Genomic DNA, 23,924 nt, shown 5'->3' with positions numbered 1-23,924 from the left:
TTTCCAAACTATGAACCATAAACACAACAAAAAAAAACCCAAAACGTGTTTTCTGGTGAAACATCTGTCTGTTTATTTACAAGACTTTAACATCAGGTCAAATCTATGAAAAGTGCTTAATCGCTCTGACGCTCAGTACAGACACCAACAAAACTAGCGCTAGACTCTGTGCTAAAGAAAACTCACAGAAATAAGTGACAATTTTAAGTTACGATATTTAGTCTGACTCCATTTTTATGTCCAGGTCCTGAGCTGACCTTCTCACCGCCATCCAGTCTTGTCCACCTCGCTAACCTGAACACTCTGAGCTCCTCTAGCTTATATAGATTACTATTAATATACTAAAGATTAATAATAATAATAATAATAATAATAATAAAACAAGTCAGTATATTCTGATGTTTCGCTGGATGTGGATGCTACCAGGATACATCTTAAAAGGAAGTGTGAGTGTTTCGAAATATAAAAAATCTGAGGTTCTGAAACTTCATGTCCTGAATAGGAGCAAGTCCCCCCCCGGGGTCAGTATAGGGTCCTAAACCCCTGCTTTCTATCAGCTAGCTGAATTCTTGGTAACGTAACATCCTGTTTGAGACAAATTTGCTAATGACTTACGAGAAAATCGACTAAAAATCGTATTCTATCGTTACAGGCTCGTATTTTAGTCGTGAAGGCTCCTGAAAATCTATTCCATTACAAAATCAGTAGAAGTTAAACGTACAAATGTACAAGTTGTCTTGCTTAACATATTTATACTGAGAGAGAGAGACAGACAGAGAGAGAGAGAGAGAGAGAGAAAGGAAATATCTGTTAATTTAAGTCTCCTTCCTGCTGTGTGGTTATAAAGGCTCATAATCAGAGCTCAAATATTAAGTTAGTATTTACAGAAGGAAAGTTCCTGGAGTCGATTTTTCATTGCCAGGTTTTTTGTCAGTGGCGTCTACACCACCAGCTTTAAACACTCACAAACACTCACCATTAAAAAAATCAGGGATAGAAAATACTGACTGAAATAGCTTTTTTTTCTCCTTTGCTGTAGCATAAAAGCAAGAGATCGTCTTTAATCAAAGTCCAATCAGAAAGGTGTCTTCAGGGAGCGGAGTGTGTGTCCGGGGCTGTAGCACGACCTCGTCACAAATACACTCGCCGCAGGTCTCCGGGTGAGGTGATGGTGTTACACTGTGGACACAGCTTCTTCGCTCCCTGTCAACAGACACGACTCGGATTCAGACATAACATCTGATCACTACATAGTGCACTAGTTTAGAAGTCATGATGTATTCAAGTGCATTTATGTGATACAGTGGAACCTCGGCACAGGAATTTAATTCACTCTGGAGGTGAAAATGTGTATTGGGAAACCAATTTTCCCATAAGAAATAATTCAATGTAATGAAATTAATGTAAATGCAGATAATCCGTTCCTAGCGTCACAATGACAGTGAACAAAGTGGCTAGGTAGCTAAGTAGATTTCCAAGGCGACTCTCTGGATGGCTAATTCACATTCATGACAAAAAGTCAGCTTAAACAATAAGATAATGCTTACTTCATAACTAAGAATCTGATGTAGCTATCTCGCTACGTACAGACAGAAAATGTTTGTTTAGCAATACATGTGTGTGTGTGTGTGTGTGTGTGTCTCTCACCAGCGTACGGAGCCAGCACTCCTCACAGTGCACATGCCAGCACTGGATGGACGTCAGGGGTATCGTATACGATTCCTGCAAACATCAGTGCAACAACCACTTCATCATCTAACATCTGTAAGAACGTCTCACATCTGTAAAGTTCTGTTTAAAACCACTTTCAGAATGAGCAAGAACGCATCTACGAAAGCTGGTCTGTGAACTTCAGTGGAAGAATCTGGACTGTGAAGAAACGTTTCAGCCTCACCATGCAGATCAGACACTTGATCCGATCCCCTCGAGTCAGCTGCTTCTCCAGGTCTCGGATCCGTGACTTCAATGCTTCCAGTGTGTTAAAAGAGTCACAAGAGGGTCTGGAACACACACACACACACACACAACGTTACTGACTATTTTCTGACCAAATTCTTCAGAGGTATAGAGAGAGAGAGAGAGAGAGAGAGAGAGAGAGAGAGAGCTTTTAATGGTATATAAAGGAAGTAAAGAGAAAATGTTAAGGAAGTGCAGAGAAGTTTAATTGTTTAATACAAATGTCAAAACAAAATAGCGCACAAGCCGTGTTCGCCTCTTTCAGCTTTATATCCAGAGCAGGATTCAGGACCTTAACAAACTCTTGTGTAATTTTTCTGTCATGAACTTCAGCCTCGTCTCTCCTCGCCTGCTCCATCACATCCCTGCGTTTTCCTCAAAACATCAGGGTAACATCCAGATCTCCAGATTTAATCACAGTACTCTGAGCTCTGATGGAGAGCGGAGGTTATGTTTGTTTCTCAGTGTAAGTAATGAACAATTACATCTTGTATGTGTCTTTACAGGAACATTCTGGGTAAAGAACCAAGTATTCAGCCTCCAGTTCAGTCTCCAGTTCAGAAAAGGGGACAGACGTTATTACCATGCAGCCCTGCCTTCAGGCCACGCCCCTCACCCCTCACCCCCTCACCCCTGGCCTCGTGTTTATAGACAGCAGTGTGTCAGGGATCACAGCAGTGAGTGTGTAATGATGCAGGACGTTTACTCACAACTCAAACTGACAGCTCCTGCAGGCTGCAGACACGTTCACACTGACATCTGGCCTGATGTGGTCTTCATGACTCGTAGATGGAGCTTCTACACACACACACACACACACACACAATGTGATATACATTAAATATCACTGCTGTTCTCCTAATAAGTTATCGTTTCCATGGCAACAGCCCATTCACATGTTTACAAGCTGCTTTTTTGTTAATAAATGAGAAGAGGAACTAAATTACTTCACAACCTTACCATCTCTAAATGGATAAAAATTACAGCATGGTTTTCTTTAATAAGTAAAAATAATTAAAGTGTTATAATAATAATCTGTGGAATAATCTGTGTCGCTGATTCACTTCCTGTAGTTTGATGTTTTACTCCATGTCCAGGATCAGGAGTGTTCCTCACCTGCAGTGGACCATCGGCTGTGTTCTGGAGAACGTCCACTCACTGCTTCCCTGTTTAACGAAATCACAGTTCCAGAGACATGAAGAGTGACATTACTTCCTTCCTTCATTATTTTTTTCCTTCCTTCCTTCCTTCCTTCCTTCCTTCCTTCCTTCCTTCCTTCATTATTTTGTTTCTTCCTTCATTCCTTCCTTTACTTCCTTCCTTCCTTCATTATTTCCTTCCTTCCATCATTTCCTTCCTTCCTTCCTTTCCTTCCTTCATTATTTTGTTTCTTCCTTCATTCCTTCCTTTACTTCCTTCATTCCTTCATTATTTCCTTCCTTCCTTCCTTTCCTTCCTTCCTTCATTATTTTTTTCCTTCCTTCTTTCCTTCCTTCATTATTTTGTTGCTTCCTTCCTTCCTTCCTTCCTTCCTTCCTTCATTATTTTGTTTCTTCCTTCATTCCTTCCTTTACTTCTTCATTCCTTCATTATTTCCTTCCTTCCTTTCCTTCCTTCATTATTTCCTTCCTTCCATCATTTCCTTCCTTCCTTCCTTTCCTTCCTTACTTCCTTCCTTCATTATTTCCTTCCTTCCTTCCTTTCCTTCCTTCATTATTTTGTTTCTTCCTTCATTCCTTCCTTTATTCCTTCATTATTTCCTTCCTTCCTTCCTTCATTATTTTTTTTCCTTCCTTCTTTCCTTCCTTCATTATTTTGTTGCTTCCTTCCTTCCTTCATTATTTTGTTTCTTCCTTCCTTCCTTCCTTCCTTCCTTCCTTCCTTCCTTCCTTCCTTCCTTCCTTTCCTTCCTTCATTATTTTGTTTCTTCCTTCATTCCTTCATTCCTTCCTTCATTCCTTCATTATTTCCTTCCTTCCTTCCTTCCTTCCTTCCTTCCTTCCTTCCTTCATTATTTTGTTCCTTCCTTCCTTCCTTTCCTTCCTCCATTATTTTGTTCCTTCCTTCCTTCCTTCCTTCCTTCCTTCATTATTTCCTTCCTTCCTTCCTTCATTATTTTGTTTCTTCCTTCCTTCCTTCCTTCCTTCCTTCCTTCCTTCCTTCCTTCCTTCCTTCCCTCCTTCCTTCCTTCCTTCCTTCCTTCATTATTTTATTCCTTCCTTCCTTTCCTCTAAGTGCTGAAAAGTTTAGTGTTTACGAATAAAGAAAATCTACAAATGAAATAAAATGACAGCAGATGATGTTCAGGTGAGGAGATGGAGGTGTGATGTTCAGGTGAGGAGATGGAGGTGTGATGATGTTCAGGTGAAGAGATGGAGGTGTGATGATCAGGTGAAGAGATGGAGGTGTGATGATGTTCAGGTGAAGAGATGGAGGTGTGATGTTCAGGTGAGGAGATGGAGGTGTGATGATGTTCAGGTGAAGAGATGGAGGTGTGATGATCAGGTGAAGAGATGGAGGTGTGATGATGTTCAGGTGAAGAGATGGAGGTGTGATGATGTTCAGGTGAGGAGATGGAGGTGTGATGATGTTCAGGTGAAGAGATGGAGGTGTGATGATGTTCAGGTGAAGAGATGGAGGTGTGATGATGTTCAGGTGAGGAGATGGAGGTGTGATGATGTTCAGGTGAAGAGATGGAGGTGTGATGATGTTCAGGTGAAGAGATGGAGGTGTGATGATGTTCAGGTGAAGAGATGGAGGTGTGATGATGTTCAGGTGAGGAGATGGAGGTGTGATGATGTTCAGGTGAAGAGATGGAGGTGTGATGATGTTCAGGTGAGGAGATGGAGGTGTGATGATGTTCAGGTGAGGAGATGGAGGTGTGATGATGTTCAGGTGAAGAGATGGAGGTGTGATGATGTTCAGGTGAGGAGATGGAGGTGTGATGATGTTCAGGTGAGGAGATGGAGGTGTGATGATGTTCAGGTGAAGAGATGGAGGTGTGATGATGTTCAGGTGAAGAGATGGAGGTGTGATGATGTTCAGGTGAGGAGATGGAGGTGTGATGATGTTCAGGTGAGGAGATGGAGGTGTGATGATGTTCAGGTGAAGAGATGGAGGTGTGATGATCAGGTGAAGAGATGGAGGTGTGATGATGTTCAGGTGAAGAGATGGAGGTGTGATGATGTTCAGGTGAGGAGATGGAGGTGTGATGATGTTCAGGTGAAGAGATGGAGGTGTGATGATGTTCAGGTGAAGAGATGGAGGTGTGATGATGTTCAGGTGAGGAGATGGAGGTGTGATGATGTTCAGGTGAAGAGATGGAGGTGTGATGATGTTCAGGTGAAGAGATGGAGGTGTGATGATGTTCAGGTGAAGAGATGGAGGTGTGATGATGTTCAGGTGAGGAGATGGAGGTGTGATGATGTTCAGGTGAAGAGATGGAGGTGTGATGATGTTCAGGTGAGGAGATGGAGGTGTGATGATGTTCAGGTGAGGAGATGGAGGTGTGATGATGTTCAGGTGAAGAGATGGAGGTGTGATGATGTTCAGGTGAGGAGATGGAGGTGTGATGATGTTCAGGTGAAGAGATGGAGGTGTGATGATGTTCAGGTGAGGAGATGGAGGTGTGATGATGTTCAGGTGAAGAGATGGAGGTGTGATGATGTTCAGGTGAAGAGATGGAGGTGTGATGATGTTCAGGTGAGGAGATGGAGGTGTGATGATGTTCAGGTGAAGAGATGGAGGTGTGATGATGTTCAAGTGAGGAGATGGAGGTGTGATGATGTTCAGGTGAAGAGATGGAGGTGTGATGATGTTCAGGTGAAGAGATGGAGGTGTGATGATGTTCAGGTGAAGAGATGGAGGTGTGATGATGTTCAGGTGAAGAGATGGAGGTGTGATGATGTTCAGGTGAGGAGATGGAGGTGTGATGATGTTCAGGTGAGGAGATGGAGGTGTGATGATGTTCAGGTGAGGAGATGGAGGTGTGATGATGTTCAGGTGAAGAGATGGAGGTGTGATGATGTTCAGGTGAGGAGATGGAGGTGTGATGATGTTCAGGTGAAGAGATGGAGGTGTGATGATGTTCAGGTGAGGAGATGGAGGTGTGATGATGTTCAGGTGAGGAGATGGAGGTGTGATGATGTTCAGGTGAAGAGATGGAGGTGTGATGATGTTCAGGTGAAGAGATGGAGGTGTGATGATGTTCAGGTGAAGAGATGGAGGTGTGATGATGTTCAGGTGAGGAGATGGAGGTGTGATGATGTTCAGGTGAGGAGATGGAGGTGTGATGATGTTCAGGTGAAGAGATGGAGGTGTGATGATGTTCAGGTGAGGAGATGGAGGTGTGATGATGTTCAGGTGAGGAGATGGAGGTGTGATGATGTTCAGGTGAGGAGATGGAGGTGTGATGATGTTCAGGTGAGGAGATGGAGGTGTGATGATGTTCAGGTGAGGAGATGGAGGTGTGATGATGTTCAGGTGAGGAGATGGAGGTGTGATGATGTTCAGGTGAGGAGATGGAGGTGTGATGATGTTCAGGTGAGGAGATGGAGGTGTGATGATGTTCAGGTGAGGAGATGGAGGTGTGATGATGTTCAGGTGAGGAGATGGAGGTGTGATGATGTTCAGGTGAAGAGATGGAGGTGTGATGATGTTCAGGTGAGGAGATGGAGGTGTGATGATGTTCAGGTGAAGAGATGGAGGTGTGATGATGTTCAGGTGAGGAGATGGAGGTGTGATGATGTTCAGGTGAGGAGATGGAGGTGTGATGATGTTCAGGTGAGGAGATGGAGGTGTGATGATGTTCAGGTGAAGAGATGGAGGTGTGATGATGTTCAGGTGAGGAGATGGAGGTGTGATGATGTTCAGGTGAAGAGATGGAGGTGTGATGATGTTCAGGTGAGGAGATGGAGGTGTGATGATGTTCAGGTGAGGAGATGGAGGTGTGATGATGTTCAGGTGAGGAGATGGAGGTGTGATGATGTTCAGGTGAGGAGATGGAGGTGTGATGATGTTCAGGTGAGGAGATGGAGGTGTGATGATGTTCAGGTGAGGAGATGGAGGTGTGATGATGTTCAGGTGAGGAGATGGAGGTGTGATGATGTTCAGGTGAGGAGATGGAGGTGTGATGATGTTCAGGTGAGGAGATGGAGGTGTGATGATGTTCAGGTGAGGAGATGGAGGTGTGATGATGTTCAGGTGAGGAGATGGAGGTGTGATGATGTTCAGGTGAGGAGATGGAGGTGTGATGATGTTCAGGTGAGGAGATGGAGGTGTGATGATGTTCAGGTGAGGAGATGGAGGTGTGATGATGTTCAGGTGAAGAGATGGAGGTGTGATGATGTTCAGGTGAGGAGATGGAGGTGTGATGATGTTCAGGTGAAGAGATGGAGGTGTGATGATGTTCAGGTGAGGAGATGGAGGTGTGATGATGTTCAGGTGAAGAGATGGAGGTGTGATGATGTTCAGGTGAAGAGATGGAGGTGTGATGATGTTCAGGTGAAGAGATGGAGGTGTGATGATGTTCAGGTGAAGAGATGGAGGTGTGATGATGTTCAGGTGAGGAGATGGAGGTGTGATGATGTTCAGGTGAGGAGATGGAGGTGTGATGATGTTCAGGTGAGGAGATGGAGGTGTGATGATGTTCAGGTGAGGAGATGGAGGTGTGATGATGTTCAGGTGAAGAGATGGAGGTGTGATGATGTTCAGGTGAGGAGATGGAGGTGTGATGATGTTCAGGTGAGGAGATGGAGGTGTGATGATGTTCAGGTGAGGAGATGGAGGTGTGATGATGTTCAGGTGAGGAGATGGAGGTGTGATGATGTTCAGGTGAGGAGATGGAGGTGTGATGATGTTCAGGTGAAGAGATGGAGGTGTGATGATGTTCAGGTGAGGAGATGGAGGTGTGATGATGTTCAGGTGAAGAGATGGAGGTGTGATGATGTTCAGGTGAGGAGATGGAGGTGTGATGATGTTCAGGTGAGGAGATGGAGGTGTGATGATGTTCAGGTGAGGAGATGGAGGTGTGATGATGTTCAGGTGAGGAGATGGAGGTGTGATGATGTTCAGGTGAGGAGATGGAGGTGTGATGATGTTCAGGTGAGGAGATGGAGGTGTGATGATGTTCAGGTGAGGAGATGGAGGTGTGATGATGTTCAGGTGAGGAGATGGAGGTGTGATGATGTTCAGGTGAGGAGATGGAGGTGTGATGATGTTCAGGTGAGGAGATGGAGGTGTGATGATGTTCAGGTGAGGAGATGGAGGTGTGATGATGTTCAGGTGAGGAGATGGAGGTGTGATGATGTTCAGGAGGTCGTACTTTAAGAGCATCTCGTTGTCCTCGGCGTCTCCGGCGCTCGGGATCACATCCGTCTCCGTGTATCTGAAGCGTGAGATCAGGAGTCCAGATCGAATTGAACACTACACTTAATATCAGTGTTGACTAAGTGACTTTAATTGCACTGATGATGTCACAGAGACATCATCAAGCCGACCAATCAGCAGCCTTTACCTCAGACACTGTATCATCCTCACTCACTGCTCTCCATCACTCTCTCCTCTTCCTTCATCCACTTTTTTTCCCTCCTGTTTCCTCTCATCCCTTCCTTCTACACTTCCACTATCTCTTCCTTCTTCTATCCTTCCATGTTCCATTCTTCCTTCCTTCTTTCCTTCATTTGTTCCTTCAGTCCCTTCCATCTACCATTCTTTCTTCCTTCATAATTTTGTTCCTTCCTTCTTTCCATTTTCCTTCTTCTCTTCTTTCCATGTTCTGTTCTTCTATCTCTTTCCTTTCCTCTCTTCGTTCTATTCTTCCTTCCTTCCTTCCTTCCTTCCTTTCACTTTCCTTCTTTTCCTCCTTCCCCATTCTGTTCTTTTTTCCTCCAGTCTGTAGTGTGAAGGATACTGCGCTCTGCCGTAACTCAGAGTATCATCTCCGTCCACGTCCAAGTCCACATCACTGTCCTGCTGCTCCTTAGACGCACTGTGTACTAAACCTGAGACAGAGAGAGAGAGAGAGAGAGAGAGAGAGACAGACAGACAGACAGACAGAGAGTGAGAGTAAGAGAGACAGTGTGTGTCACATGGACTCAGAAACCACATCTGTGTGTGTGTGTGTTTATGTCGGAGTGTGTGTCTGTCTATGTGTGTGTGTGTGTGTGTGTGTGCTCAGGATGTTGATGTTAAACTGGTGTTACTGGTTTCCTGTAACTGGTAGCAGCAGGGCAGTGTGTGTGTTTTGTACCTGTGAATCCGGTGAGGATGGACACCACCTGCACTCTCCTCTGTTCCGTCCACTCACACTCGTCTCCTGTCCCTGCCATTGCCACAGAGCTGTTTTCCACAACACACACACCGTCTCTCTGCTCACACACACACACACACACACACACACGTGTCATTATTATTATTGATTATTTTGCTGTATAAAAGCAGCCCCAGAGTGAAGTGTGTTGTCTTTCTTACCTGCTCTTCCTCCACTTTCCTCCTCTTCATCTTCCCAATGCGAGCTTTTCACAGAAATAAACAGTTTCAGCAGCAGATATTTGTTAGAATGTTGTAGTGTTTATTTTTATTATGATTATTAAAACTAAAGCAGCTGGAAGATTGGGCTGATGGGAACCAGCAGATAAAACAGGAAGAGATCAGAGGAATAAATCAGTGTATGTGTGATGAGAGCGCCGGAGGAATCCCAGCCTCTTATCGTCCAATCGCTGCCTTTATTCACAGATAAGAGATGAAATAAAAACAGTAGTGGAAGTGTTTTATTTATTTATTATTGGAGCCTGAACAATCTCTGTATAAATAAAAATCTCGCAGAATTCGTTTAAACTGAAAATGTAACGCGAAAATGTCTCAGAAAACAAACAGACTAAAACTTCCCGAGGAAAAAATCCAGATAAACAGATGAGAAACTGAGGAGAGAGAGAGAGAGAGAGAGAGAGAGAGATGAAGTGCAATGAATGTTCCAGAAATGTCTTCAAGCAAATGTGTATGAGTCGAAACAGTAGGATGTAAATTCATTTAAGATATCAAAAATAAATAGTGGCAAACACACACACACTGTTTACATGTTTAATTTATTTCTGTTTGTTTATGTATTCATTTAATATCCAGCTACTTTGTTTGTTATTTGTTTGTTTATAATCAATGCACATATTGTTCCATTTTAGAATTAAATCAATTAATTTAGAAAAAAAAAATTTGTTTTTATTTATAAATGATTAATTATTTAATTATAATATTATTAATAATGATAATAATTAAAATACAATTAAATCCCTTACAGTATGTGTGAGCAAAGGGATAACCACAGGAGTAAAAGCCAGTCTTTACATTTAAATGTGTGTGTGTGTGTGTGTGTGTGTGTGTAATATAACTCTGTGTAACAGTGTATAACGTTTGTAAAGTGTTTTAGAGAAAGTTTGTTTCCGTACCGCTGAGTCGTGTCTGTCTGTTGGCTCGAACTCGTAAAAACGTCTGTGAGGAAAAAACACAAACAAACACAGAGTGAAAAAATTCCCAGGTGAAAATAATGCAACCATTTCCAGTGGTGTGAAACTGCACTGCACTGGACAGCCAGCAGGGGGCGACATTACAGCGTGGAACTTCATCAAGCCTCTGAACTGACTGAGACTCACTGAACCCACTCTGTGTCCTACAGGAGAAGATGTGGGCGGAGCCTGGGGTCTCTCACCTGGTACCTGTCGGAGTGCACGGCGTCGTCAAGGGGGCGGGGCGACGAAACACACGATCCACCTTCTCGCTTAATGTGGACAGGAAACACAGACTGAGAAAGATGAGAGAAGAGAGAGAGAGACAGAGAGAGAAAGAGAGAGAGAGGGAGAGAGAGAGACAGCGTGAGACGGGACACATCCTAAATCATACACTCACTACTGAAAGTGTTCCATCGTACATTGAGACCTGAAGAGTCACGACTCAGTAAAGAGAAGAAAAATACATCGCAAATGAGGAAAGAAACTCATTTCAGCCGCCATTTTGTTTACAATTCTGTAGGAAGATTATTAAGGAATTATAAACCTCATTATCATCATCCGAATCAAACTGAATCAAATCATCAACCGAATCAAACTGAATCAAATCATCAACCGAATCAAACTGAATCATATCATCAACCGAATCAAACTGAATCAAATCATCAACCCAATCAAACTGAATCAAATCATCAACCCAATCAAACTGAATCAAATCATCAACCGAATCTAACTGAATCAAATCATCAACCCAATCAAACTGAATCAAACATCAACCCAATCAAACTGAATCAACTCATCAACTGAATCAAACTGAATCAAACATCAACCCAATCAAACTGAATCAACTCATCAACTGAATCAAACTGAATCAAATCTTCAACCCAATCAAACTGAATCGAATCAAATGGAATCAAACAGAACAGAACTGAACTGAATTGAATCAAATAGAATCAAACTTAGAATTGAATCAAATCAAACTGAACAGACTCGAAGAGAAGGGAATCAAGCTGAATTAAACACCCGTTTAAAAAGAACCAAATAGAACTGAACCAAATTTCAAGGACTCAAAACAAATGAAACAGAATCAAATGGAATTGAACACGACAGAACCGAATCAAATGGAATCAAACCAAATAGAACTGAAGTGAGTTGAACTGAAGTGAACCCAGCCGACCCGAATTCAACAGAACTGAACAGAAACGAAGCCGATTTATCAAAACTGATTCAACAAAATGAAATAGAATCAAATTTGATTCAGACAGAGCTGAATCAAACCGAATCTTATCGAATCATCATGTTAGTGTGCCCCTTACACTCCGACTTGTACTTTAATTCTAAATATCAAATAACAAATAAATACAAGAGAGATTCAAATTATTTCTCACAGAAAATAAACAGAAAAATCTTTTATTAGGCATCACGACTCTTACCCTGGACAATCCGGCCGAGAGACACTCACTCTGTGCAGGACTCACACTGAGAGAGTGAGAGAGAGAGAGAGACAGAGAGAGAGAGAGAGAGAGGGAATAAAAAATACATTAATAAATAAATAAATGTTATAACTGAAATTATTAATAAATTATTCAGACACTAAAATAAAATAAACAGTCCTAATAATTTTTTACGGTTAAACATTTTATACGTTTTAAATATATAAAATATACATTTTTCTGAGGAGTGAATAAATCACAAAAGAACTGAGTTTAAAGTGTTCTAAGAGCACACACACACACACACAAACACACACACACACACACTCTGGAACACACCCTGGGGGTGAATATAATTTGACACACTTAGTGTCCAGCAGTGTGTCGCTAAGTGGATTAGCGCTGTAATGTGTTTATTAGACAGATCCTTCACATGGACTGAGAACTTTAATCTGCTGCTCCGCCCTGATCCTCACCCAGACCCGGCTTATTCTCTCACTCAGAGACACGCTCAGCAGGAAGGACACGAGGGACGACAAGAAGGACATGAGAGATGAGAGGATGGACATAAGGGACGACAGGCAGGATGAGAAGGAGGAGAAGGATGTGAGAGATGAGAGGAAGGACGTGAGGGAGAAGAGGAAGGAAGTGAGGGATGACAGAAGGGATGTGAGGGACAGAAGGAAGGATGGGAGGGACGGGAGGAAGTATGAAGTGAGGGAAGACAGGAAAGAGGTTATGAGATTACAGGAAGGAATAAATCTAAAACATAAATAATAAAAAAATAAATTAAAAAAATGTAAACAATTTAAAATAAAACCCTTTCTGGAGTCTTTATCATTTTAAGACCAAACAAAAAACATATATAATAATTTAATAAGACTTTAAATGAAGTTTGTAATATTTAATATTTTATCACTTTTTATTTTGCAAATTATTTATAAAGTATGATTTATTTCTGCATAATATTTCTGTCCATTAACTTCAAATTTATTCTCATTCTGCCTGAAATAAAAATAAAACAATCTTAAAATCTTAAAAATCTTAATTCTGTATTCAACAATTATAATTGTTTAGTTTAAAGCCATATTTACATTTTTATTGTTTCTGCTCTTAATAAAAGATTTTTTTTATTTAAATATATAATTTAAAAAAAAATAAAATGTTGATGTCAAAATGACGAATGAGTTCAGAGTCGTTTTCCCCGATGTCCATCCTCTGTAGCTTTAACTCTATTGTCTCAGTTCATTTGTGACAGATGGAGTGTGTGTGTGTGTGTGTGTGTGTGTGTGTACCTCAGGTGCAGCTGTGATAGTCTCTCCATCTCCTGCTCCACATGCTCTTGCAGCTCATCAGGTCGCAGAATCAGGTGACAGACGGGACACACGGGAGCCTGAACATCACACACACACGTCACCTTACCTACAGGAACACACACACACACACACACACACCGAGAGGAACACACACCAGAACAGAGAAGAGTTACAGTAAGCCTCCAAATTCTCCTGTCTGTAGACGTCAGAGACCGTCACCATTTATTTCGTTTCTGAAACTGAAACCTTGGGCATCAGTGACTCTGAAAGTGTTTTCCTTAAAAACTAACAAGCTTTAGAATGATTTTTATTTAAAAAAATGTAAACAACAACAACAACAAAACAAAAAAGACAGTAAAATGTAAATTTGTTTAAATACACAACCAACAAAAACACAACTTACACAAAACCTTTAGTTAATCACTGTAAATATATTAAATACTAATAATAAATAATTAAACAAACAAAAATACAATCAAGTCTCTTTATAGGTAAACAATTTAATTCCAAAAACAAACAAACAAACAATTAAATTCCAATCTTTTCCATTTGTTACAGGCTCGAAATAATTCATAATTTTTTCTGATAATATCTGATTTTTTTCTACTATGGTCTTGAAGTTCTTGATATCAGATCTGATTGTTTTATCCAATTGATCAGATCGATCGCGTATCATTTCTAGTAGAATTCTTCTTCTTCTTCTTTTTGGTCATTAGCACTTCCTGTTCTCTCCACTAGAGGGCCTAAAGCCGGTTTTACTTTATTTCAACCGGTTTTTTTTCTCGTCAGTGTATGAGATTTTGTATGAAGTTTGTCTTTTATTTTTGAGTCTAAAATGGAGCATAACTGAAGGTTGGAACTAAATTTGTAAGCAGGGAACTGAAGAAATGTCAGATTTCTGACCTCTGAGTACAAACATAAAAACTAAACCTGTAACTCGGAAAGTGTTTGGAGTTTCTCCGTGTATTCTCATAGTTGATGAGTTACAGGAAGTGTAATCCGGGACAAGTCGAGCTGGAATATTCCGATATACCTGAGCTCCTGATGATCAGGGTCAGGTGAGTTAGATTAGCATTAGAGATTAGCGAACTCTTTACGAGAACGTTTACACACCATTTTTTTAATAACCTGAGAACATTATTGAGTTTTATTGCTCAGTGTTTGATGAAGACGATTTCATTTATAAATCACAGAGTCACAGATTTTACTCTAACAGACAAAAACAGGAGATTTTTTTTTTCCTCCAGAAAACAACCTCAGAATAATGTAAACAGAATCAGCCTCATAGTTCAGTCTTTATACTGACATTTTTCTTTTTTTTTAATTATATTTATTGATCTTGTTACCTTCTTACACTCAACTCAGTATGATCTCTCTACTGAAATACTTTAATTTAAAATACAAGTAAAACCACAAAAGTTATTTTATTCTTCTTAAGTTATAGGTGGATGTTCTGAAGTATTTTAGTTTTACCAAAAAAAAAGCTAACTGAGAGAAAATTAGATAAAAAAAAAAAGGAATTACAGACAAAAAACAATTATATTATTTATCCATTCATTTTATTTTTAGTATTATTTCTTTATATTATTTTCTAATATATTTAATATTTATATAATTTTATAAAATATTTAGGTTTATTATTTTTTTTAAAATAGAAAACAAAAAAAGCCTTTGGTAAGATAGAGAGGAAATTAGGAAAAAAAATCAAAATAAATAAATACACTGAGTAAACATTAACATTAAGACCTTTGAAGATAATAATGTATAATAAATTTATTAGTCAGTATGTAAACAGCCAGATCTGGAGGGTGATGTTTTGGAAGCAGAAAAAATGAGCGAGCATTCAGATCAGAGTGACATTAACCAGGAACTAACTGTGATAACGACAAGACAACTAATCCCTACATCACTGAGCATTAATCCCTCCAACACTGAGCATTAATCCCTATAACACTGAGCATTAATCCCCACAACACTGAGCATTAATCCCTCCAACACTGAGCATTAATCCCCACATCACTGAGCATTAATCCCTACATCACTGAGCATTAATCCCTCCAACACTGAGCATTAATCCCCACATCACTGAGCATTAATCCCCACAACACTGAGCATTAATCCCTCCAACACTGAGCATTAATCCCCACATCACTGAGCATTAATCCCTCCAACACTGAGCTTTAATCTCGACAACACTGAGCATTAATCCCCACATCACTGAGCATTAATCCCTACATCACTGAGCATTAATCCCTCCAACACTGAGCATTAATCCCTCCAACACTGAGCTTTAATCTCCACAACACTGAGCATTAATCCCTACATCACTGAGCATTAATCCCTCCAACACTGAGCATTAATCTCCACAACACTGAGCATTAATCCCTACAACACTGAGCATTAATCTCGACAACACTGAGCATTAATCCCCACATCACTGAGCATTAATCCCTCCAACACTGAGCATTAATCCCCACATCACTGAGCATTAATCCCTCCAACACTGAGCATTAATCCCCACAACACTGAGCATTAATCCCTCCAACACTGAGCATTAATCCCCACAACACTGAGCATTAATCCCCACATCACTGGGCATTAATCTCCACAACACTGAGAATTAATCCCCACAACACTGAGCATTAATCCCTCCAACACTGAGCATTAATCCCTCCAACACTGAGCATTAATCCCCACATCACTAAGCATTAATCCCTACATCACTGAGCATTAATCCCTCCAACACTGAGCTTTAATCTCCACAACACTGAGAATTAATCCCTACAACACTGAGCAATAATCCCTACAACACTGAGCATTAATCCCCACATCACTGAGCATTAATCCCTCCAACACTGAGCATTAATCCCCACATCACTGAGCATTAATCCCCACATCACTGAGCATTAATCCCCACAACACTGAGCATTAATCCCTCCAACACTGAGCATTAGTCCCCACAACACTGAGCATTAATCCCTCCAACACTGAGCATTAATCTCGACAACACTGAGCATTAATCCCCACAACACTGAGCATTAATCCCCACATCACTGGGCATTAATCCCCACAACACTGAGAATTAATCCCTACAACACTGAGAATTAATCCCTACAACACTGAGCATTAATCCCTACAACACTGAGCATTAATCCCTCCAACACTGAGCATTAATCCCTCCAACACTGAGCATTAATCCCTCCAACACTGAACATTAATCCCCACAACATTGAGCATTAATCCCTATAACACTGAGCATTAATCCCTATAACACTGAGCATTAATCCCCACATAACTGGGCAGTAGTCCCCACAACACTGAGCATTAATCCCCACAACACTGAGCATTAATCCCCACAACACTGAGCATTAATCCCTATAACACTGAGCATTAATCCCCACATAACTGGGCATTAATCCCAACAACACTGAGCATTAATCCCCACAACACTGAGCATTAATCCCTATAACACTGAGCATTGATCCCCACAACACTGAGCATTAATCCCTATAACACTGAGCATTAATCCCAACAACACTGAGCATTAATCCCTATAACACTGAGCATTAATCCCCACAACACTGAGCATTAATCCCTATAACACTGAGCATTAATCCCCACATAACTGGGCATTAATCCCCACAACACTGAGCATTAATCCCCACAACACTGAGCATTAATCCCTATAACACTGAGCATTGATCCCCACAACACTGAGCATTAATCCCTATAACACTGAGCATTAATCCCTATAACACTGAGCATTAATCCCAACAACACTGAGCATTAATCCCCACAACACTGAGCATTAATCCCTATAACACTGAGCATTAATCCCTATAACACTGAGCATTAATCCCCACAACACTGAGCATTAATCCCTATAAACCTGAGCATTAATCCCCACAACACTGAGCATTAATCCCAACAACACTGAGCATTAATCCCTATAACACTGAGCATTAATCCCCACAACACTGAGCATTAATCCCTATAAACCTGAGCGTTAATCCCCACAACACTGAGCATTAATCCCCTGAGCATTAATCCCCACAACACTGAGCATTAATCCCCTGAGCATTAATCCCCACAACACTGAGCATTAATCCCTATAACACTGATCATTAATCCCCACAACACTGAGCATTAATCCCTATAACACTGAGCATTAATCCCAACAACACTGAGCATTAATCCCTATAACACTGTGCATTAATCCCCACAACAGAGCATTAATCTACTGAGCATTAATCCCCACAACACTGAGCATTAATCTACTGAGCATTAATCCCTATAACACTGAGCATTAATCCCTATAACACTGAGCATTAATCCCTATAACACTGAGCATTAATCCCCACAACACTGAGCATTAATCCCTATAACACTGAGCATTAATCCCTGCAGAAGTGGTCAGTGTTCAGATGCTGGTTTAATTTTCTCCGTTACTCGGTGAATCGCCTCCACGCGCCGCCGGCTGACAGACTGAGTGAGTCTATTAACTGAATAAAACCCTGTCAGCACCGCGACAGGCAGCAGCACGACGCGGGAGAAACGACAGGACGAGCTGCTAACATACCCCCTCACACACACACACACACACACCCGCCCCTCGCCCGGTCCTGCGCTCGCGCTCGCTGTAACAAGCCGCCAAATGAAGCCAAATTGATGCGAATAAAACATGGAGTGTGGACGGCGGAGCATCCCGGTGCCGTGCCCTTGAGAAAGTGACAGCCACGTCGGGCTTCGTCCTAAATCAATTCACATGAAGCGTCGCCTCCTCGCCTGTGTTTTTTTCTCTTTTCCTTCATCGCTGAAATCTTTCACCTGAAACTGAATTTATAACTGAGCGTAAATAAGCTGCGCGCGCGAGCTACAACACGGCGATAAGAGAAATTCCATCAGATCCTCCATGATTGCTGATCACGTCTTTCCTGCTGCCTCGTGCAAGCCTTTTGTTTAAAGAAAATAATAAAATAAAATAAAAAATATTGAGAATTTATTTGATAAAATCTCAGAGTCCACGGTACTTTATTTTCATTGAATCTGATATTAAAAACAAACACACTTGAATTTCTTACACAAGACTCCTCCATCTGTGTGGAGCAGGATCTGGACATCTTCATAATGAAACAAAATTACAAACGAATGTAATGCATAAATAAACGCTGGAAGATATTTTCTGAACAAATCAGCGATCAGGTGCGAGAAGATTCCAGGTGAGCCGATTCAGAGTCGACTCAGAGTCGAAATGAAATCGATTCTTTTGCTCCTTTTGATTCACGCTGAATATAATTCAATTCACGGAAACAAGTGAATCAACTTTATTTTGACTCGGAGTCGACTCAAAACAAATTATGAAAAAAAAACCCAAACAAACACATTGGCTGGAATTGTCCTCGTTATAATACAGCGACAGCGTGGGAGTGGGGAAGAAATCACAAATAAATCCCAAAGCATTTCTTTTTTTTACAGAACATGGATCTGGCTAAATAAATGATTGTATAATTTTATGGCTAATTCGTTTAAAGCATTTTGTTTCGTCACATCCAGAGTTTTTCTTTTTGTTCACAACACACAGTTCTGTCCTTCGCATCACAACTGCAGACGAGTCGACTCAGAGTCGAATCACGTTCTCACGTCAATTCACTCGGACGTGTTCTCCTGCTCGGTGCGGTTCTTTATTCAGGTGAGAACACGGTGATCACACCGTGAGCGTGTGAGCAAAGCCGTCTCCGTTCGCTCCCATGTGAACTCTAGTGATGTAGCGAATCGACTCTGAGTCGACACTCAATCGACTCTGTGTGGAATTGAATCAGATCTGCCGTATGCTTTGGGTCGTAGTGTTTGCTTTTTTCCACTAAACTGAGCCAAGGGACAGAGATGCAGAGCAGAAGAACTGCCGAAACAAACAACAAAAAGAGAGAAAACAATCAGTGAATGAAAATGTTTCAGATTTATTTAACTATCGAATCATTTATAGTTTTCAGCTCTGCATGAACCTCAAGCTTTTCTTCTGCTTTTTGGTTTGTTCCAATGTGTGCAATGTGTACATAAATGAAAAAAGCAACAACAGCAAATTAACCAAGGCCAAGGGACTAAAGGTGTGGATTTGTTATAATTGTATACAGAGAACAGGACAGGAACTGAGATCTGACCTCCAGTGACCATGCTTTGAGGTGAAGTGTGAAATATCTACTTAAAAAAAAATCAGACTTTTATAGCGACTGAGACGATGCTTGAAAACACACAACTGTCTGAGAAAATGAAACAGTAAAAATGGATAAATTTGATGAACATCTGGAAGAGTGGATAGATATTTTTGGATTGATGTTAATGTCATATTTATAATAATGAAAGTAAATGTCATGAATTCCTCCTCTCAACCTGTCTCCTGATTGTTTTATAGTTCCTGTTGATGTTTCGTTATATATCCAGGTGCTCTTTAATTTTATTCAGTCCTTGGCTCTTCCCCCGTCCTGTCATCGATCCGTTACACTGTGTGAAGTCTAGAAGATCTTTAGATTTGTTTGAGCTTTAACGTCCTGACTGCTCTTTATCTCTACAGCACATGACATAAGCAGGTGTATTAAATGCATACTTTGTTAAATATATTTACACTCCCATGCCATGTGGTGTAAAGACGAGTGAAAGACGCGTGACAGCATCCGTGGTGCGGGGTTCGACTCGGGCTGTGAGCTGACCTTTACTGAATGCCAGAATTCGTCCAGTCATTACAGGAATATGTCAGATATCAGAAAGGACACGACTCCAGCCTCTTATTTCCTTCACATACACACACACACACACACACACACACACCGAGGCGGGTGAACACACACATTACCCAGGACACGGTGGGTCGATCACCAAGGGTAAGCTCTGCTGCTCCGGGTGTTAGATCGCTATATCAGTCGTTATGACAATGGGGCAAAAGGCAAAAGGTGGATCTGATCATCCGTGTTCGGAAAACTGCAATAAATCCAACTCGACATGAGCATTTTCACTTCATCCCAAGTAGTGCAACAAGAAAAAGTAAGAATAGTTCAAGAGAGAGAGAGAGAGAGAGAGAAAGGGATGAAATAAATAATAAATAAATAAATAAACACACTGAACATCACTTTTCCTCGTCTGTAGAGGTCTTGAGATGAAAACTCAAAAAACTATTTCATTTACATAATTAACCCATAATTACATTTTAACTGAAAGAGTCTCCACATGAAGAGTTGGAGGTAACAGATACACACTAAAAGCAAACTATAAAAAGAGCCAGAGACATCCGTGTGTGAGAAACACACCACACTCTGAGAAACACACACACACACAAACACACCACACTCTGAGAAACACACACACACACAAACACACCACACTCTGAGAAACACACACACACAAACACACCACACTCTAACACACACACAAACACACCACACTCTGAGAAACACACACACACACAAACACACCACACTCTGAGAAACACACACACACACAAACACACCACACTCTGAGAAACACACACACACACAAACACACCACACTCTGAGAAACACACACACACACAAACACACCACACTCTGAGAAACACACACACACAAACACACCACACTCTGAGAAACACACACACACACAAACACACCACACTCTGAGAAACACACACACACAAACACACCACACTCTGAGAAACACACACACACACAAACACACCACACTCTGAGAAACACACACACACACAGAAACACACCACACTCTGAGAAACACACACACAAACACACCACACTCTGAGAAACACACACACACACACACAAACACACCACACTCTGATAAACACACACATACATACACACCACACTCTAATACACACACAAACACACCACACTCTGAGATACACACACACAAACACACCACACTCTGCGAAACACACACACACACACAAACACACCACACTCTGAGACACACACACACACAACCACACCACACTCTGTCAAACACACACACACAAACACACCACACTCTGAGAAACACACACACACACAAACACACCACACTCTGAGAAACACACACACACACAGAAACACACCACACTCTGAGAAACACACACACACAAACACACCACACTCTGAGAAACACACACACAAACACACCACACTCTGAGAAACACACACACACACACAAACACACCACACTCTGAGAAACACACCACACTCTGAGAAACCACACTCTAATACACACACAAACACACCACACTCTAACACACACACAAACACACCACACTCTGAGAAACACACACACACACACAAACACACCACACTCTGAGAAACACACACACACAAACACACCACACTCTAACACACACACAAACACACCACACTCTGAGAAACACACACACACACAAACACACCACACTCTGAGAAACACACACACACACAAACACACCACACTCTGAGAAACACACACACACACACAAACACACCACACTCTGAGAAACACACACACAGAAACACACCACACTCTGAGAAACACACACACACACAAACACACCACACTCTGAGAAACACACACACACACACAAACACACCACACTCTGAGAAACACACACACACACAGAAACACACCACACTCTAACACACACACACACAAACACACCACACTCTAACACACACACACACACAAACACACCACACTCTAACACACACACAAACACACAGACACACCACACTCTAACACACACACACACACACAGACACACAGAAACACACCACACTCTAACACACACACACACACACAGACACAGACACACCACACTCTAACACACACACACACACACAGACACACAGAAACACACCACACTCTAACACACACACACACACACAGACACACAGAAACACACCACACTCTAACACACACACACACACACAGACACACAGAAACACACCACACTCTAACACACACACACACACACAGACACACAGAAACACACCACACTCTAACACACACACACACACACACACACAGACACACCACACTCTAACACACACACACACAGACACACAGAAACACACCACACTCTAACACACACACACACACACACAGACACACCACATTCTAACACACACACACACACACACACACAGAAACACACCACACTCTAACACACACACACACACACAGACACACCACACTCTAACACACACACACACACACAGACACACAGAAACACACCACACTCTAACACACACACACACAGACACACCACACTCTAACACACACACACACACACAGACACACCACACTCTAACACACACACACACACACAGACACACAGAAACACACCACACTCTAACACACACACACACACACAGACACACAGAAACACACCACACTCTAACACACACACACACACACAGACACACAGAAACACACCACACTCTAACACACACACACACACAGACACACAGAAACACACCACACTCTAACACACACACACACACACACACACACAGACACACCACACTCTAACACACACACACACACACACAGACACACAGAAACACACCACACTCTAACACACACACACACACACAGACACACAGAAACACACCACACTCTAACACACACACACACACAGACACACAGAAACACACCACACTCTAACACACACACACACACACAGACACACCACACTCTAACACACACACACACACACAGACACACAGAAACACACCACACTCTAACACACACACACACACACAGACACACCACATTCTAACACACACACACACACACAGACACACAGAAACACACCACACTCTAACACACACACACACACACAGACACACCACACTCTAACACACACACACACACACACACACAGACACACAGAAACACACCACACTCTAACACACACACACACACACAGACACACAGAAACACACCACACTCTAACACACACACACACACACAGACACACAGAAACACACCACACTCTAACACACACACACACACACACACAGACACACAGAAACACACCACACTCTAACACACACACACACACACAGACACACAGAAACACACCACACTCTAACACACACACACACACACACAGACACACAGAAACACACCACACTCTAACACACACACACACACACAGACACACAGAAACACACCACACTCTAACACACACACACACACACAGACACACAGAAACACACCACACTCTAACACACACACACACACACAGACACACAGAAACACACCACACTCTAACACACACACACACACAGACACACAGAAACACACCACACTCTAACACACACACACAGACACACAGAAACACACCACACTCTAACACACACACACACACACAGACACACAGAAACACACCACACTCTAACACACACACACAGACACACAGAAACACACCACACTCTAACACACACACACACACAGACACACAGAAACACACCACACTCTAACACACACACACACACAGACACACAGAAACACACCACACTCTAACACACACACACACACAGACACACAGAAACACACCACACTCTAACACACACACACACACACAGACACACAGAAACACACCACACTCTAACACACACACACACACAGACACACAGAAACACACCACACTCTAACACACACACACACACACACAGAAACACACCACACTCTAACACACACACACACACACACACAGACACACAGAAACA

At 41.8% G+C, this 23,924-nt stretch overlaps 1 protein-coding gene across 1 annotated transcript in view; it reads right to left on the bottom strand.

The window, feature by feature from the left end:
* Positions 1–58: 58 nt before the first annotated feature.
* Positions 59–23,924, bottom strand: part of rnf220b (ring finger protein 220b) — a 63,971-nt gene continuing 40,105 nt past the window's right edge. Inside the window, exons 3-15 of the mRNA XM_058389055.1 lie at positions 13,183–13,309; positions 11,888–11,933; positions 10,658–10,750; positions 10,398–10,440; positions 9,427–9,470; positions 9,206–9,323; positions 8,867–8,957; positions 8,279–8,341; positions 3,073–3,122; positions 2,667–2,754; positions 1,895–2,000; positions 1,648–1,722; positions 59–1,203 (exon numbers count right to left, since the gene is read on the bottom strand). Of these exons, the coding sequence (XP_058245038.1) occupies positions 1,132–1,203; positions 1,648–1,722; positions 1,895–2,000; positions 2,667–2,754; positions 3,073–3,122; positions 8,279–8,341; positions 8,867–8,957; positions 9,206–9,323; positions 9,427–9,470; positions 10,398–10,440; positions 10,658–10,750; positions 11,888–11,933; positions 13,183–13,309 (1,016 nt within the window). The 3' untranslated portion in view covers positions 59–1,131. The remainder of the gene's footprint in view (positions 1,204–1,647; positions 1,723–1,894; positions 2,001–2,666; positions 2,755–3,072; positions 3,123–8,278; positions 8,342–8,866; positions 8,958–9,205; positions 9,324–9,426; positions 9,471–10,397; positions 10,441–10,657; positions 10,751–11,887; positions 11,934–13,182; positions 13,310–23,924) is intronic.

This window comes from Hemibagrus wyckioides, linkage group LG05, assembly GCF_019097595.1.
Source record: "Hemibagrus wyckioides isolate EC202008001 linkage group LG05, SWU_Hwy_1.0, whole genome shotgun sequence".
Classification (NCBI taxonomy): domain Eukaryota; kingdom Metazoa; phylum Chordata; class Actinopteri; order Siluriformes; family Bagridae; genus Hemibagrus; species Hemibagrus wyckioides.
The sequence above is the reverse complement of the archived record's forward strand: the minus strand, read 5'-3'. Positions and strand labels throughout refer to the sequence as shown.